The sequence below is a fragment of the Hyla sarda genome, chromosome 5, assembly GCF_029499605.1.
Source record: "Hyla sarda isolate aHylSar1 chromosome 5, aHylSar1.hap1, whole genome shotgun sequence".
Classification (NCBI taxonomy): Eukaryota; Metazoa; Chordata; class Amphibia; order Anura; family Hylidae; genus Hyla; species Hyla sarda.
The window spans coordinates 347,719,199-347,736,661 of record NC_079193.1 but is presented as its reverse complement, the minus strand read 5'-3'; the positions used below and the strand labels follow the sequence as shown (position 1 = coordinate 347,736,661).

The 17,463-nt window shown below is 40.7% G+C and overlaps 1 protein-coding gene across 6 annotated transcripts in view; it reads left to right on the top strand.

The window, feature by feature from the left end:
• CSMD3 (CUB and Sushi multiple domains 3) overlaps positions 1 to 17,463 on the top strand; it is a 1,342,864-nt gene that overhangs the window by 835,468 nt on the left and 489,933 nt on the right. For all 6 annotated transcript variants that reach the window (XM_056522623.1, XM_056522621.1, XM_056522626.1 and 3 more), the window contains one exon: positions 7,246 to 7,440. In XM_056522623.1, the coding sequence (XP_056378598.1) occupies positions 7,246 to 7,440 (195 nt within the window). The remainder of the gene's footprint in view (positions 1 to 7,245; positions 7,441 to 17,463) is intronic.

The window sequence follows — 17,463 nt, the reverse complement described above, 5'->3', positions numbered from 1 at the left end:
TTTTCTTTTATATTTCACCACACAAATAATATATTTTATGGGAAACTGAGTGATGTCATTACAAAGTAGCACTGGTCGTGCAAATAACATGCCCTCATACTCGCCTGTGGATGAAAATATTAAAGAGTTATGATTTTTAGAAGACAAGGAGGAAAAAAGGAAAATTAAAAAATAAAATTGGCCAAAATGGGCTTGGTCCTTAAAGGATTAAATAATGAATTTGGCCAAGATATATATATATATATATATATATATATATATATATATATATAATATTAATGCTTAGTTTAAATAAATATTTTGGTTTTTAGGCTAGTGGTAAGTGTGTTCTGTCGGGGCCAAAAGAAAATGGTGTGTCTCTCTTTGTACAGTTGTACAGCTAGGACAGCCACTAGATCAGTTTACAGACCCTTGTGCCCATCTCTAACTGGTGAATGATACTTAGGGTTAGACAAGGAGACTTCAATTTTGTCTTCACATCTGTATGCGAGTGCTTCCTTTTGTTTGGCTCCCCACCAAGTAGTCACCAAGTGATTCCTAATCCATGTTCTAAGTCAACTTGTATTGTACACTGGAATTCACAGAAGGGGTATAACAACTTAAAACTTAACATTTATTGTGCTATTTAAAAGACAAGACCCCACTGAAAACAAAACAACAGAAAGAGATAGTCAGTCACAGAGGCCAAGGTAAATAATGGTCAGTGAGTGACAGGGGATGAAGACTGTATGACCAGGGTGGGTAGGGCTGTGGCCCTAGTATACCCTAACGGGGAAATGTCATGCCACTAACCCTGCTCGCTCAGGGAACTGTCGGGGCACTTGTCCTTGAAAGGACGACCCCTGCCCCGGTCTACCCCTTTGTCAAACCCTGCACTATATGGATAATCAGCCCGCCCGCCCAAAGCGTTTCCCCCAAGTCATTGGGTTCGTCAGGGGCTATAAAGCAAAGACAACCAATATCACAAATATAATCAACAGCTTAATAACACATAGTGCAAAACAAAAGCCAAGGCCAAAAAGGTGCACCAGTTACAATGAAGTGCACCATATAGAATTAACCGCAACAACATCCCTAAGCATAAGCAACCCTCAATAGTAAGTTACAGCGCAGGGAATAGCGATGTGCTAATGACCCAGAGCAGAGCCCTGCTCCTGGGTACTGACTCACGTTACCCACAGTGGCGGTCTGCGAGATGCTGGCATCTGTAGTGGCAGAGTGCACAGCGATGGTGTCTGTTTTCCGCTAATTTGATCAGCGAAACAGGAGCCCTCTTATAGCACTTACCTAATCAGACGCTGCTACGCTTCCGGATGCCGACGTCACACTAGTGAGTCTGCATCACTTCCGGGGGCGCGTCATCACTACAGAGCGGAGTGTCTACAGTTGCCTGGCGACGCCACATTGCTGTGCGCAGGCGCCGTCCGCAACTTGTAAACATAGACAGGATGAGTATTTAGTGGCTAGATCTGGGACAAAAACGGTAAGTATAAACAGAAAGGTAGTTCGATCCTACTAATAGTGACATAGCAATAGGTCTCCAACAACTGATAAGTTACAGAATCAGAAATAGATTAATGATTACTGCAGAATGCAGAATATATATGGACCACTGTTGTGAATATACAGTAAAATTATAACAAGGGTGTAGAAGGCAAAGGGAACATAGAGCTCCTCTGAATGGTGAGAGAGTGACAGGGCACGAGGGTATAAACTGAAGAGGAATAAATATCAGCTACAGAAAACATGCATAACTTAATTTCTCATTTAAGCCTTTCGGGGACTGAGTCTGAAGACGGAATAATCTACTGGGCTTCTTTTTGTAAAATCAATTTATCCCAGTCCCCTCGACTTAGAGGGGGTCTTACCTGCTCAATCCCCACAAAGGTCACCACTTTTGGGTCCCCCCCATGGCTGTCACAGACGTGTCTTGCCAAGGATTTGTCCGCTTGATTTGCAATGTCCCTCAGATGCTCCCCCACCCTCCTTCTCAGTTCACGCTTGGTTTTGCCAATGTATTCAAGACCACATATACAGTTGGCCTTATATACCACCCCCTTTCTCCGACAGTTTATGAAATCACAGATGTCAAATATGCCCCCTGTGGTGGAACTCGTGAAGGTCTTAGTCACTGCAATGTGGTTGCATGCAATGCATCCACTGCATCTAAAGCAGCCCTTGATTCTGCGGTCTAGCCAAGTGTGTCCTTGATTAGGTCTGGTGAAATGGCTACGAACAAGTCTGTCCGGCAGATTCCGACCCCATTAAAATGAAATCTGTGGGTGAGTATCTAAGACCTAAGATCTAAGACCTCCTGAAGATCTTTATCCATCAATAGGACATGCCAATACTCAATAATGGCTCTGACCTGGGGGGATGCCACTATCAAAAGTGGCCACTATTCGTGTAATGTCTTTAACTGGAGTTTTCTGTCGGGGTACAAGGAGGGAAATAAAGGGAACACTTAAACAACACAATGTAACTCCAAGTCAATCACACTTCAGTGAAATCACATCAATGCGAGCTGTGGCAAGAAGGTTTGCTGTGTCTGTCAGCGTAGTGTCCAGAGCATGGTACCAGGAGACAGGCCAGTATATCAGGAGATGTGGAGGAGGCTGTAAGAGGGCAACAACCCAGCAGCAGGACCGCTACCTCTGCCTTTGTGCAAGGAGGAGCAGTAGGAGCGCTGCCTGAGCCCTGCAAAACAACCACAAGCAGGCCACAAATGTGCATGTGTCCACTCAAACGGTCAGAAACAGACTCCATGAGGGTGGTATGAGGGCCCGACGTCCACAGGTGGGGGTTTTGCTTACAGCCACACAACGTGCAGGACATTTGGCATTTGCCAGAGAAAACCAAGATTGGCAAATTCGTCACTGGCGCCCTGTGCTCTTCACAGATGAAAGCCGATTCACACTCAGCACATGTGACAGACATGACAGAGTCTGGAGACACCGTGGAGAATGTTCTGCTGTCTGAAAGATCCTCCAGCATGACCGGTTTGGCGGTAGGTCAGTAATGGTATGGGCAGCATTTCTTTGGGGGGCTGCACAGCCCTCCATGTGCTTGTCAGAGGTTGCCTGACTGCCATATGGTACTGAGAGGAGATCCTCAGACCCCTTGTGAGACCATATGCTGGTGCGGTTGGCCCTGGGTTCTTCCTAATGCAAGACAATGCTAGACCTCATGGGGCTGGAGTGTGTCAGCAGTTCCTGCAAGAGGAAGGCATTAATGCTATGGACTAGCCCACCCGTTCCCTAGACCTGAATCCTACTGAGCACATCTGGGACATCATGTCTCGCTCCATCCACCAATGCCACGTTGCACCACAGACTGTCCAGGAGTTGGCAGATGCTTTACAAGCACAGCTGTTCTTAAAAATTATAATTGGTAGGAATTTTCCTTCATGGATATGACCTGAAAGAAGACGGCACTACTAGCCCAGATGACAGGGACACCTGAAGGGTTCACCCCCAATTTCACATTTAAAAAAATGAAAAGGCAAGCCCAGAGTATTTCTGACATATCAGCAGTTGTCATGCTCCTCCTCATCCTACGTGTGTTATCCTAAGGTTGTTTCTTCTTCTTTACATATACTCTACAAATTAATTCAAAAGGATGAAAATGCAAATGTACTCAATATGAGCCACAAGCCTACAATGGATATTAGAGATGACCGAATTTTTGAAAAATTTGATTCGGCCGAATTTATTTGCGGGAAATCTGTATTAAAAATGGCTATTTCTGGCCTACAGAGAGCCTCAATAGGGGTGTAAAACACTTTGCCTTGCTATAACACGCATAAGGTGTGTGCTGGGTTACTGAAAAAATACTGTTATTCAGTATGACATGCAGATTAGAGGCATCGCTATTAAAATCACTGTCGCAGAGCATCACAATGACAGAGCCTGGAGGTGGCATCAGAATGAGGAGACCATATAGTGGCTGAATGACACAGCGTGGAGGTGGAGGCAGCATGAGGAGACCATAGAGTGGCTGAATAACCCAGCCTGGAGGTGCCAACAGCCTGACGAGACCATAGGGCCTCAGAATTGAAAAAATTAAAGATATTTTTTATCATTTAAATTGAAGATTCCAAATAGATAAACCTAAAAAGTTTTATTTAATTTGCATGAGGAGACACAATGACGGTACAGTGACACAGCGTAGAGGTGGCGGAAGCATGAGGAGACTATATAGTGGCTGAAAGACAGCCTGTATTTGGCAGCAGCATGAGGAGACCATATAGTGGCTGAATGGCACAGCCTGGAGTTGGTAGCAGCAAGAGCAGACCATATAGTGGCTGAATGACACAGCCTGGAGGTGGCGGAAGCATGAGAAGACCATATAGCTGCAGAATGAGACAGCCTGGAGGTGGCAGCAGTATGAAAAGAACATATGGTGGCAGAATGAGATAGCCTGGAGCTGCCATCAGCATGAGGAAAACATATGGTGGCAGTATGCGAAAGCCTGGAGGTGGCATCAGCAGCATCAGGATTCCTGAAAGTGACCTGGTGACTGAAAAGGGCGGCCCTACACAGGAACCTCTCCCTATTTCTACCTGCAAACACTACCATTTCCCAGGGTTTTTAGGTGGATATATGGGAAGAGGTTCCTGTGTGTGGCCGTCCTTTCTAAGACAAGTAACACTTTCCTCGAGAAGGTGGAAGGGAACAATGTATTGTCCATTGTAGGAGGTGGGGCTAAAAACTTCCCCTGTAAGGCCTTACTCTTGCATTATTAATTCCCTTCTTGGCAAGTGTTACACGCCCTTTAAAGGGTGGCCCCCACACAGGAAACTCTTCCTATTTCCACCTATAAACCATGTGAAATGGCAGTGTTTGCAGGTAGAAATAGGGAGAGGTTCCTGTGTGGGGCCGCCTTTTTTAGGGCGAGTAACACTTGCCAAGAAGGGAATTAATAATGCAAAAGTTTTTACCCCCAACGGTTACAAACAGCTGGAGATATTTTGATAATACTTGGTCACATGTTACTTATATGTCCACTAAAAATATAGGATAGTTAAATTAACTCTAACCTACCCCCATTTGTGAGGGTCAGGGTTTTTGTTTTACCCCTTAAGGACCCGGGGTTTTTTCCATTTTTCATTTCCTTAACTTTAAAAAATCATAACTCTTTCAATTTTGCACCTAAAAATCCATATGATGGCTTATTTTTTGCACCACCAATTCTACTTTGTAATGACATCAGTCATTTTACCCAAAAATCTATGGCGAAACAGAAACTAAATCCTTATGAGACAAAATTGAAGAAAAAAAAAACGCCATTTTGTAATTTTCGGGGGATTCTGTTTCGATACAGTAAATTTTTCAATAAAAATGACACCTTCTCTTTATTCTGTTGGTCCATACAATTAAAATGATACCCTACTTATGTAGATTTGATTTTGTCATACTTCTGGAAAAAATCATAACTACATAACTGACCCCTATAACTTTTTTATTTTTCCGCGTATGGGGCATTATGAGGGCTCATTTTTTGCGCCCTGATCTGAAGTTTTTAGCTGTAAAATTTTTGCATTGATAGGACTTATTGATCGAAATGCACTATTTTGGACTTTGGAATTTTTTTGTGCCATTGACCGTGCGGTTTAATCAATGATATATTTTTATAATTCGGACATTTCCGTACGCGGCGATACCATATATGTTTATTTTTATTGACACTGTTTTGTTTATGGGAAAAGGTGATTCAAGCTTTTATAAGGGGAGGGGTTCAATGATCTTTATTCACTTTTTTTTCCACTTTTTTTTTGCAATGTTCATGCTCCCATAGGGAGCTATAACACTGCACACACTGATCTTTTACTTTGATCAGTGGTTTCTTATAAGAATTCTGCCGCTTGACTGCTCATGCCTGGATCTCAGGCACTGAGCAGTCATTCGGCGATTGGACAGCATGGAGGCAGATAAGGACCCTCCGGATGTCATGTAAGCTGTTCAGGCCCCACGTTATAGATCGGGAGCGGACTCATGATGTACCGGTACGTCATGGGTCCTTAAGAGGTTAAATAGGCACTGTCAGATACAAAAACTTTTTATATGTTGTAAAGCATGCAAAACCAATAGGTTTTGCAATTGCTTTCATTAGAAAATGTTCTGTATTGAATACTGAAAAAGCCAGTCAAACAGCTGCCCCACCTGCCGGCTTAGACACATACTAGTCCTGCTGTGTCCATGCATCATCACCTATGTCATGGACACACTTCTTTGATTGACAGCTGTAAGCGCAGGGCTCACAGCTGGAGGAAAAATCCTCCCACTGTCAGCTTGTGACCCATTACTGTCAGTGAGGACAAGCTGGGAGTTGTAGTTTTGCTAATGCTAGGGGAGATGTGAGCAGACAGCATACTGAGGGAGGGGCAGAGACCTGCACAATGAGACTACGCCCCCTCCCTTTCAGAGGAAGTCAGACTAGTGAGCTAAATTAAAATTGTAAAAAAAAAAATAAAGGTGCTAGACACATAAAAATTTGATGTGCATTGTCAGGATTAGGTATAAAAAAATTTTGTTGGATCTGACGGGTAAGCTTAAAAGTCTAATGCAAATATATGGGAAATGTATGTACTTTGACATTAACTTAGTATTAAAAACTGCTTAAAAGTATTCAGATACACTCCCAGGTGAAATTACAGTGTTAGGCTTTTTTTAGGCTTTAAGGGCTCTTGGACTGTGTTGTACATGAGTTTCGTGGCTATTGATGACTTTCAGATTTGGACCGACCGTAGTTCAAACGTAGCGCAACAATTCTTTTTTTTCCATGAAAATATGTCTCTGTGGTACAAAAGTAGTAAAATATTAATAAAACTATGGCCTGTGCGCTGGCACACGGTGCTTCTCCTGAATAATGATGGTGTATCACTGGACCTGAAGTTGACGCCCCTAAGAAAAACATGTTTACATTGAAAACAGGCATTTTTTTTATATTTCATTGGCCAAAAGCAGTCCAGTTGAACCACTGCCATACTTGTGTTTTTGCATTATAGTACAAAACTGTTTATAAATAAAACTTGCAATATTTAATTTGATCATGTGTTAACAATGTAACAAATAAAAATATTTTAATATGTTAAAATAAACTAAAACTAAACTAAATTAACAAATAAGTACATTAAATAAATAAATAAATAAACAATATCAATTTGGTACATATTAGGCAAAAGAAAAGTTATTTTGGTTGAATGAATCTTTAACGTACTAAGTGCTTGTGTTCTGTATTCTGCAGCCAAACTACGAGAATCCTGTTTTGACCCTGGAAATATAATGAATGGTACACGACTTGGTATGGATTACAAGCTTGGATCTACCGTTACCTATTATTGTGATGCCGGCTATGTCCTTCAAGGATATTCAACACTTACATGCATCATGGGAGATGATGGAAGACCCGGGTGGAACCGTGTATTACCAAGCTGTCATGGTGAGATTTTCTATAATAAACACCAGCAGAAATAAATCCCCATCAATTTAATGCGGTTTTTGTATCAGGAAGGCATATGTTCACTGTAAACACCTTCGCTATAGTCACAAATTAATTTGTATCCAGCAGATGCCAATTGAGATAATAAAACCTAAGGCCAGATTGGATCATTAGAAAGTGCTGGACACATTATCAAAATCACTGAATCAGTAAATATTTCCAATTGGCACCACATATAGTAGGGACTCTTGCAGAATATTCTCACATTTAAAATTATTAATAAAGGTACATTTACATTAGTTTCAGGTGACAATGTTAAAAGGCAATAGGGAAAATTTAAGATATATTCATTTTTCACTCTTCTTTTCTAACTTGCACATTTTTCTGAATGCAAATTGAAAATGTGATAAAGTGACCATGTTGTCGCACAGTGCATGATGATTTTTTTTGCCTTGTGGGTTTCTATGCCACCCATTGAGAAGAGTGTTGTGAATTGTGAAAAATTATGAAACCTTTTGAAAATCACAAATAGTAAGTGTATCTACAAGCCAACAACAAATAAATCACTCTCTCTTTACACAAACTGTAACACTTTTTATCACTCAGCTTTGTCAGACAAGGCACAAAAAGTCTCTAAAACACATAATAAATCTTGTGCAAGTCATGTAAGTATTTCTTTATTTTTTTGGTGTAAATTGTGCCAGAATCATTTGCAATAATAAATCTGCCCCAATGACTATTTGATGACCAAGTGGGTCTAACTGTTTACATGTATTTAGGGACCAGCAATACATGCAAAACGTCTAACTTAATTGGATTGTCCTATAAAGATTGAATGTTTTTTAGTATGGTATGGCTGAAAAGATAGAGATTTGTCTATACTCATGATGTTTTGATGTATATTCGGGGTATTCAATGTAAGGAATCATCCCAGGGATCCCACTCTGGCCAGTAGTGCTTCCCCGGTAAAAGATGACACGATAGGTCAGAATATATAGATAGTATTATTAATTTATTCATGCTCCAAAGTATAAGCAGTAAAAAGAACTGTCCATGCAGTAAAAATGCAGTAAAAAGAACGGACAACACATTTCTAAAGGATAACCCCTTTCTGAAGGATACAGGAGTTATCCTTTAAAAATGCGTTGTCCGTTCTTTTTACTGCACTTGTACAAAACTGCTTGTATTTTGGAGCGCAAATTAAGTACTAATACTATCTACATATTCTGACCTATCATATCATCCTGAGTCGGATCCCTGGGGTGATTCTTTGCCTTGAATATCCAGAATATATCTTGTTATTCAAGTTCTTCACCAATATATACCAACGGCCAGCAGCTCCCGCATACTGGGCTGCCTCTAAAGCGATTAACTGTGTTGTGCTTGATAGCGCAACACGAAAAGTTGAGCAGCTCCAACATATCCATCATGGTAATGGCACTATCGAGCGCCATCTCTGTTTTCCTTTTTTACTTATCCTTCTATGATGTTTTGATGGAACATTGTGACTCAAATTTTCATAATATTCTGGTGGTCATTAGATACTTCATATATAAGATACAGAGATCTTATCAGTATCATTGAGTATGTGGTTAGTTAGAATGGTGTGTGGTGTACAAAATACTGCGCCATACTACTCTCTACAATGGTAACTGGATGGGTCTGTGTTAAGTAGAGTTATGTAGGGATTAAATTGCACTGAGTATAATTGAGTATTCATGATATCTTTCATCTTACTGCCCTCACCTTAAAGGGGTATTCCAAAGGACTAACTTTTTTTTGTCAACTGTTTAAATAAAATAATTTTGTAGTATAAATTTATAAAAAAAAATAGAACTAATAATAATAACCTTTTTGTTTAATCTGCTTTTAGATGTTTGCTGGCAGCATAGAGAGCCGACATGGGACTCTCTGCTGGTACCAGTGTCTGTGTCAGGAACTGCACGGCTGCTCATACCCTGGTGCCTACTTACTCACTGATTGCTATACTACATCTCACAGAGCCCCCCCCCTATTCTATTGTTTATTCTAATAGAGCCCCCCCCCATTCTATTTGCATATTCTAATAGAGCCCCCCCTCCCCTTATTCTATTGTATATTCTAATTCTTTTTAGCTGGGCGTTAGAATACACAATTCACTGATGTAGGCCCTTACTAGTGCTATTTACACTGCAGCCTCTACCATAGTGAACAGTGTGATCACCCCTTACTTACTAACCTAGAGGCTGCAGTGCACACAGCTCTAAACACAGGGAGCCTCCCCAGTGTATTTCATTCTCTATTTCCCAGTTTAAATGCATTAGAATATACAATAAATTTGGGCAGGCTTTCTGTTGCTATTTCTGTGTGCACAGCAATGTGAGCACTGAGTGAGTGTGCGGTGGCAACAGAGAGCCCCATGTCGGTTCTTACAGCTGCCAGCTAATGTTCAAAAGAAAAGTTAACAAAAAGTCTAAAAAAGTTACAATAAAGTTACATTGCAAAATTATATAACTTTATTAAAACATTTAACTAAAAAAAAGGCTTCAGAATACCCTTCAAAATATTTCTGTAGGCATTGAATAAGCTGTGTCAGAACACCTTTAGAAGTACATGTATTTGAAGTATGTAAAAAAGAGCATAAAAAACTCAAATGGGCACTGTCAAATTTATTTTTTTTAAATAACAACTAGCACTTTTCTGTACTCACTCCTGTCCTGTCAATCAGACTTCTGTCTGAAAACATAGAGGAGGGGTTACATAGCAGCCTGCAGTAATTGAATAAAGATGCATTGCACAGCACAGCAGACTCAGGGAGAAAGTGAATGCATGGTGAGTGAGGGTGGGCTTAGTGCTTGCTTCTAATATGCCCCTTCCAAGGCAGTGAACGTCAGAATAAGTGAAAAGCAGAACAGAGGGATTTGCGATAAAGAATCTGCATATCCTAGTGAGTAACATACAGAAGCGTTATGTTTTCTGCGATATTACAGGTACACTTTAAGCTAGCCATTTACCTTAAATAGCTCTAAACCGACAACTTTCTCTCCCGATCTCCATATATATATATATATATATATATATATATATATATGCATATTTTAGTTAAGACACCTTTAGAGGCAACTAATTTCATAGAGAACAAAAAGATGAGAAAATTTAAATCCAACTGCATGAACCTCCCTAGACATCTGCTATCAGGAGGCCAGGAGACACATTAGATGGTTAGCCGTTCTACCTAAAATTGGTAGGTTTGGCCAAAAGTTATCTAATGTGTATAGCCAGCTTTAATTGCATTAATCTTAATAACAAGGGGTTATCTCACTATAGACACGTTTTAAAGGAGTACTCTGGTTAAACAGGGAATTGCTTCTGCCTCCAAAATACCCTACAGCAGTCTTTCCCAAACAGGGTGTCTCCAGCTGTTGCAAAACTCCCAGCATGCCATGACAGTCAGTGGCTGTCCGGCAATACTGGGAGTTGTTGTTTTTCAACAGCTGGAGGCTCCATTTTGGAAAGAGTGCCACCTAAAATTGGTAGGTTTGGCCAAAAGTTATCTAATGTGTATAGCCAGCTTTAATTGCATTAATCTTAATAACAGGGGTTATCTCACTATAGACACGTTTTAAAGGAGGACGCTGGTTAAACAGGGATTTGCTTCTGCCTCCAAAATACCCTAAAGCAGTCTTTCCCAAACAGGGTGTCTCCAGCTGTTGCAAAACTCCCAGCATGCCATGACAGTCAGTGGCTGTCCGGCAATACTGGGAGTTGTTGTTTTTCAACAGCTGGAGGCTCCATTTTGGAAACAGTGCCGTACAAGGCATTTTTATTTTTATTGGGGGGGGAGGGGGGACGGACTGTGGGTGTATATATGTAGTGTTTTACTTTTTATTTTGTGTAGGTGTAGTGTAGTGTTTATAGGGTACATTCACATGGGCGGGGGTTTACAGTGAGTTTCTCGCTGGGAGTTTGAGCAGCAGCAAAAAATTGGCCGCATCTCAAATTTGCAGCAGAAAACTCGCTGTTAACCCGCGCCAATGTGAATGTACCCTGTACACTGTAAACTGTTGCAAAACTACAACTCCTAGCATGCACTGACAGACCATACATGCTGGGAGTTGTAGTTATGCAACAGCTGGAGGCACTTTGGTTGCAAAACACTAAGAGTTTTGAAACCAGTGGGCCTCCATCTGTTGCAAACCTAAAACTCCCAGCATGTACGGTCTATCAGTGCCTGCTGGGAGTTGTAGTTTGCAACAGTTGGAGACAAACTGGTTGCGAAACACTGAGTTAGGTAACAAACTCAGTGTTTCACAACCAGTGTGCCTTCAGCTGTTAAAAATTACAACTCTCAGATGCACTTACAGCTGAAGGGCATGCTGGGACTTGTAGTTATGCAACAGCTGGAGGCACACTACTGCAACTCCCAGCATTTGGTAGTTTGTGCATGCTGTGTTTTGTAGTTATGCAATTGCTGGAGGCACACTTTTTTCATAGAATAAATGTGCCTCCAGCTGTTGCATAACTACAACCCCCAGCATGCACAAACTACCAAATGGCATGCTAGGAGTGGCAGTAGTGCCTTCTGCTGTTACATAACAACAACTCCCAGCATGCCCTTTTGTGCATGCTGGAAGTTGTTGCTAAGCAACAGCAGGAGGCCAGCCTTACCTCCTGCTGCTGCTGCTCTGCCACCGATGCCAGGGATCGGGGGCCCCCACTCCAGGTACTCGCTCCCGAAACCCGCTTTTGCCCTCCGGAATAGGGGTGGAGCGAGTGCGATTAAGGTCACCCTAACACAACGGCTGTCTGGGCATGCTGGAAGTTTTGCAACACCTGGAGGGCCACAGTTTGAGACCGCTGCCCTACAAGAACTCATGGACTGGGCTTGTCTTCATAAGCTCAGTTGCGCTCAATTTAACATATGGAAAAGCATAACCTTTTTACTACACATTTTGAGGCAGATGCTTGAAGTCAAGTATTGAGTTATTCCGGTAAGTTATAGCATCTTGCGTAATGATTTTAATTAGTCAACCTAATTTCCTAAGTGGAATTATCCTTCAGTAGTATACTATTTTAATTTAAAATGTTCACTTACTCATCTTACTTATGAAATTACATTGCCGGCTCATGCAGACCGCTCAGATCTTACTCTCTCCGGTGACTCATCCTTCCATCATAGCACTTATACCTCATCATGTTACATTACCCCATGGCTCTAGCTTGTCAATGTCCAATGACAATCATCTCCAAATGAGTCACTCTGACAGGCATTACCAAGAAGATTCCATACCACGTGCTCCACAAATAGCGTACTTCTAGGTCAATGTGTCTCTTTAAAAGCATGAAATTGGGATTTTAAGCATTTGCATAACATTCACTTTGCACTATAGATATACTGCCAAGACTGATGCCTTATTGACCTAAACATAAGAAAGATGAGACATCCAGGTTCCTATAATTATGACTCCATTTACGACGGTGATACGACTGACCATGTGAATACTGGGTTATTTAATGTAAACATACAGCAGAAATGAATTCTTACAGGAAGAACTACTGTATGGGGGTAGAAAGGTACTGTAGGTAGAGGTAGAGAGGTACTGTAGTGACTAAGAGGGCTCAATGATCCCTGGTACAGATTGTGTATTGCGAGCCAGAAACTTCATGTTATTCCTTTGTTATATGTATATATAGGGGCATGGACATCATTGGAAGATTGAGTAATTTAGGCCACAATTAAAATTTTCCATCTGCATCAAAGGAATATAATCATGGTATGAAGTTTATTCTGCAATGCATGGAAACTTAAAGCGAACCTGTCATATCCCACAGAAAAAAATAAAATAATAATATGTAACTCAGTACCTAATCCTGACAATATACATCAAATTTTTTTGCCTCTATCATCTATATTTATTATAAAAATCCCTCTTTTCATTAGCTCACAGTGTTAGAAATCCTCTTAGGGAAAAGGGGCGTGTCTCTCCCTGTGGTGGTGGGAGATGATTGGTGTGTGGTGAGAGGGGGTGTGTCCCTCCCTTGTGGTGGTGGGAGAGGATTGGTGTGTGGTGAGAGGGGGCCTGTCCCTTCCATGTGGCGGTGGGAGGTGATTGGTGTGTCTGCTCATGCAGCCCTTGTCCATGAGTCATCTCTTGAACATGAGTCATGGGCAAGCCTGATGCTGCTGCAGGACTGGTTAGTGTCCCACTAGGTATGAGGACCTCTATTGGTGGGATTTTAAGGAGCTGTTTTCTTTCTTAAATATTCAAACAAAAATTTTAACAACCATATTACAAAAGGTCTTTAATTTTCATCAGTAACAATATGTAACAGTGCCGATTTAAGTAAAGCAATGCAATGTTATGAAATGTATTAATAGTATAAAATACCCCTGTCACTTTATCACCACCACTTCAGAGCTCTACATTGGTCTTGACTGCAGCATTGGCATGCCAATAACCCAATAAGATCACTGCAGTCAATCACTGGCCTCATTGGTCTGGTGACATATGATGTTAAGGCCAGTGGTTATGTGCAACAGTCATGTGGCATAGAGACCCATCGCTGCTGCCTTCAAGGGGAAGCACTAACCAATGGGGAGGGCCAAAGGTGGCAGGGGAGAGATAAGGTAGTCTTCTTGTTGTATTTTATAACATTTTCTTACTTCGTTCTTCATTTTGCCACCATGGACACTTTTTCTCTTGCCACAGGTTGTGTCTGGAAAATGAGACTCCTAAAGCTCAGTTATGAATGGAGTGCCAATGACCATACTAGACTTCTGCTCCATTCATTGTCTATGACTGTGTCAAAGAGTACAGTATTTGACTTTCTTTGGAACTCTCATGAACATTGAATGTAGTGGCCATCAAGTAAGCACACCATATCTCCATTCTGACAGGAGCCTCAGGAGTCCCATTCATTGGGTCTCAGCAGTTGTACCCCAGCCATTAAACACTTACGGATTATCCTGCGGACAGGGTATATTGCCCATGGTGGCAGAACCTTTTTTAAGTATTTCGACATCTCATAAAACCTTTTTAGTACAATGTGGGGAAGATAATGGTGTTCTTACCAATTGAAGACAGTTTGGTCTAGCCTGTATTTGATCTACACACAATGAAGTTGCTTGCTGTACATCACCTTAATGTAGTTCTTCAGTTCATGTTATTATTTTTAATATGATAGATGACATTAGCACAGTCGGTACTCTGTCAAGTATAAGGAGCCATGTCATGATATCCTTCACAGCTGTGATGCATTTTAGTAAAGTGTACACTGAAAAGTTTTGTGCCATATTAAGAATTATACAATATATTTTCTAAGGAAAAATAAAAACATAACTATAAATAAGTTTTTCACATTTTTAAAGCCCAAATCATGTTTTACCATTAGAAATTTGTACTAGGAAATTTATATTGTATTCTTATTTTTTGTTTAGGAATATCTATACCTTTAGGAAGCACTAGTAGTACATTCTTGGGGCTTTAAACTCATAATTTTGGCAAGCCTCTTGTATCATTCAGTTGGGTGTGTTATAACAAATTGTAATGTTCCATATTTTTGATGTAACACCAGAATCCGCCATGGTTCTCCCATATTGAGCTTACAGCTCATCTATTAAACTGATCTATTTAACAGAAGTACAATATGCCCACCATCTGAAAGAGTGATGTCCATCCCCCCAAAATGTACTTTACATAGGATAGGGAAGAAGTTTCTGAAGTATCCTCAAAGTGTTAAGTGTTTTAACTTGGAATACTATTCCCTCAGACCTTTATCAGGAGTCTCAGCCAACACACTTTTCCGTACTGATGAAGAGCTTGTGGTTTGGTTTAAAATCCCTAGTAATGTTTTTAGAGTAACTAACCAACTAAGTAAAAATAGGTGGCACTAGATATCCAGCTTTCCTTCTTCTGAAAGTGAGCTTATCTGCCGACTCATCTCATAAAATGATGCTATATCAGAAGTAAATTACTCAAAGTCACAAAAAGAGGCCATACTTGTACTGGTAACTGGTACAAGGACAGGTTAGACCCATATTACCACCATGATATGTGGGGGAGGTCACACAGGAGCAAAATACTGATGAACAACCACTCACACATCTTCATTCATGAGGAGGATAGTTGCCGAGTATTACAGTTGCACACAAATAAGGCATACAAAGGGTGGCAGTTACATGATAACGTGTAGTGCACCATGCCGGCTTATAGACTGTGAGTGACGCCCATACTATTTGATCAGGCAGTCTGCCCAGCATCTGATATGCTCGCCACACAAAGAACTGGAACCCTGGGCTCTCCCAACATTACAAGGCCAGACCACATCATGATTAAAATATACTAGACATGATAAATAGAGATGAGCAAACTTACAGTAAATTTGATCGTCACAAACTTCTCGGCTCGGCAGTTGATGACTTATCCTGCATAAATTAGTTCAGCTTTCAGGTGCTCCGGTGGGCTGGAAAAGGTGGATACAGTCCTAGGAAAGCCTCTCCTTGGACTGTATCCACCTTTTCCAGCCCACAGAAGCACCTGAAAGCTGAACTAATTTATGTAGGATAAGTCATCAACTGCCGAGTCGAGAAGTTTGTGACGAATCAAACATGAGATATTAGTTTATATTATTGGTTATAATGCACAAACTGACAATCCACATATAGGGTCCTCAGCATCTTGTGAGTCCCTAAGCTAACATTCCCCAAAAATCCCAAAAAGTGGGGGGAAATTGTTCAAAATCACATCATATCAGAAGGAAATGCCAACGCTATATCATGGTGGCTCTCAGATCTCATTACAAGCTCTTACTGATCACAAGAATGAAGGAGATATGGTGATGATGTAGTGCTACATCCTCTTTATTGTTTTCCCTATGTATAAGGGTTCCTGCAATACAGATGTAGAGGGAACTGCAGCATGACTCCAGTCAATCGGACTGGCTGCAATTCCTTGTCCCAAGGGGTCACTGTGCTGAGTTGCTCCACCACTTGTGTACCTTCATTCTCACAATCATTGGGTGTCCCAAAAGTTGGACCCCAATGATCATGATCAAGGACCAAGTGATAGTATATCCTAGTTTACATAAGTTTCCATGAATTCAAGGTAATATGAGAAATAAGGCATTTTCTGACACCCCACCGCCCAAAAAAAAAATAAAAATAATAATAATATGATGTTCTATAAAGAGTACCTTATTTATCTAGTGCAAATTATGGTATAATTTCAATGAGCAATAGACATACATTGAAAGGATGCTTCATTTGGACTTTTATGGCCTTAGCTATTCCTTTGAAATGCCCTTGAAGCCTACCTAATAAGTTTGGGATGTGAACCAAATCCACAATTCTTATTCCATTATGAATGCCGTGAAGATTATCCAGTGTAATATACTAAACCCTTTGGCACTGAATGATGGCATTTAAGAGCAAGATCTAATTAAAGAATGGAGATGAAACATTCATTCAGCAGAGGCATGACAAGTAATCATCTCTGTCCACGGCGCCCAATAAGGCGCATCATTTATACATTACCGCATGGAAATGCAAACTTTTGCACAGCTGATGCCAGTAGTGTTTTTGGCCAGCATGTCCAATATTGAATAAAATAGAATCTTGTAAAGATTGGGTGATATCTTATTCCCCAGGCTACTACTTTAATAACATATTTTATCAAACAGAAGTGGACTGAACATTCATACATTTGCTCATTAATTAGAATAATGACCAAGGGTGTATGGGCAGAGGTGGACCAAAATGCAGGACACGACATAACTGTGAGCCTTACAGGTTAGACAAGGTCTATGATTTTCAAATGGAAAAACAAAACTACCATACATTGTCCTCTGCTGCCTATGTTCACCTCAGCACTGATGCATTATTGGGTTTTCCAAGATCATGCAAAAGAAAAAAAAAATCTATAATATTTTTTTAAATGTTATCAAATTTCCTCCTTTTGTCCAATGTTGTAGAAATTTCAGAAAACCCTTTTAAATTAGAGAAAAGAAATGAGTAAATCAATTTGGAATGAACCAAATTTGTTCCAA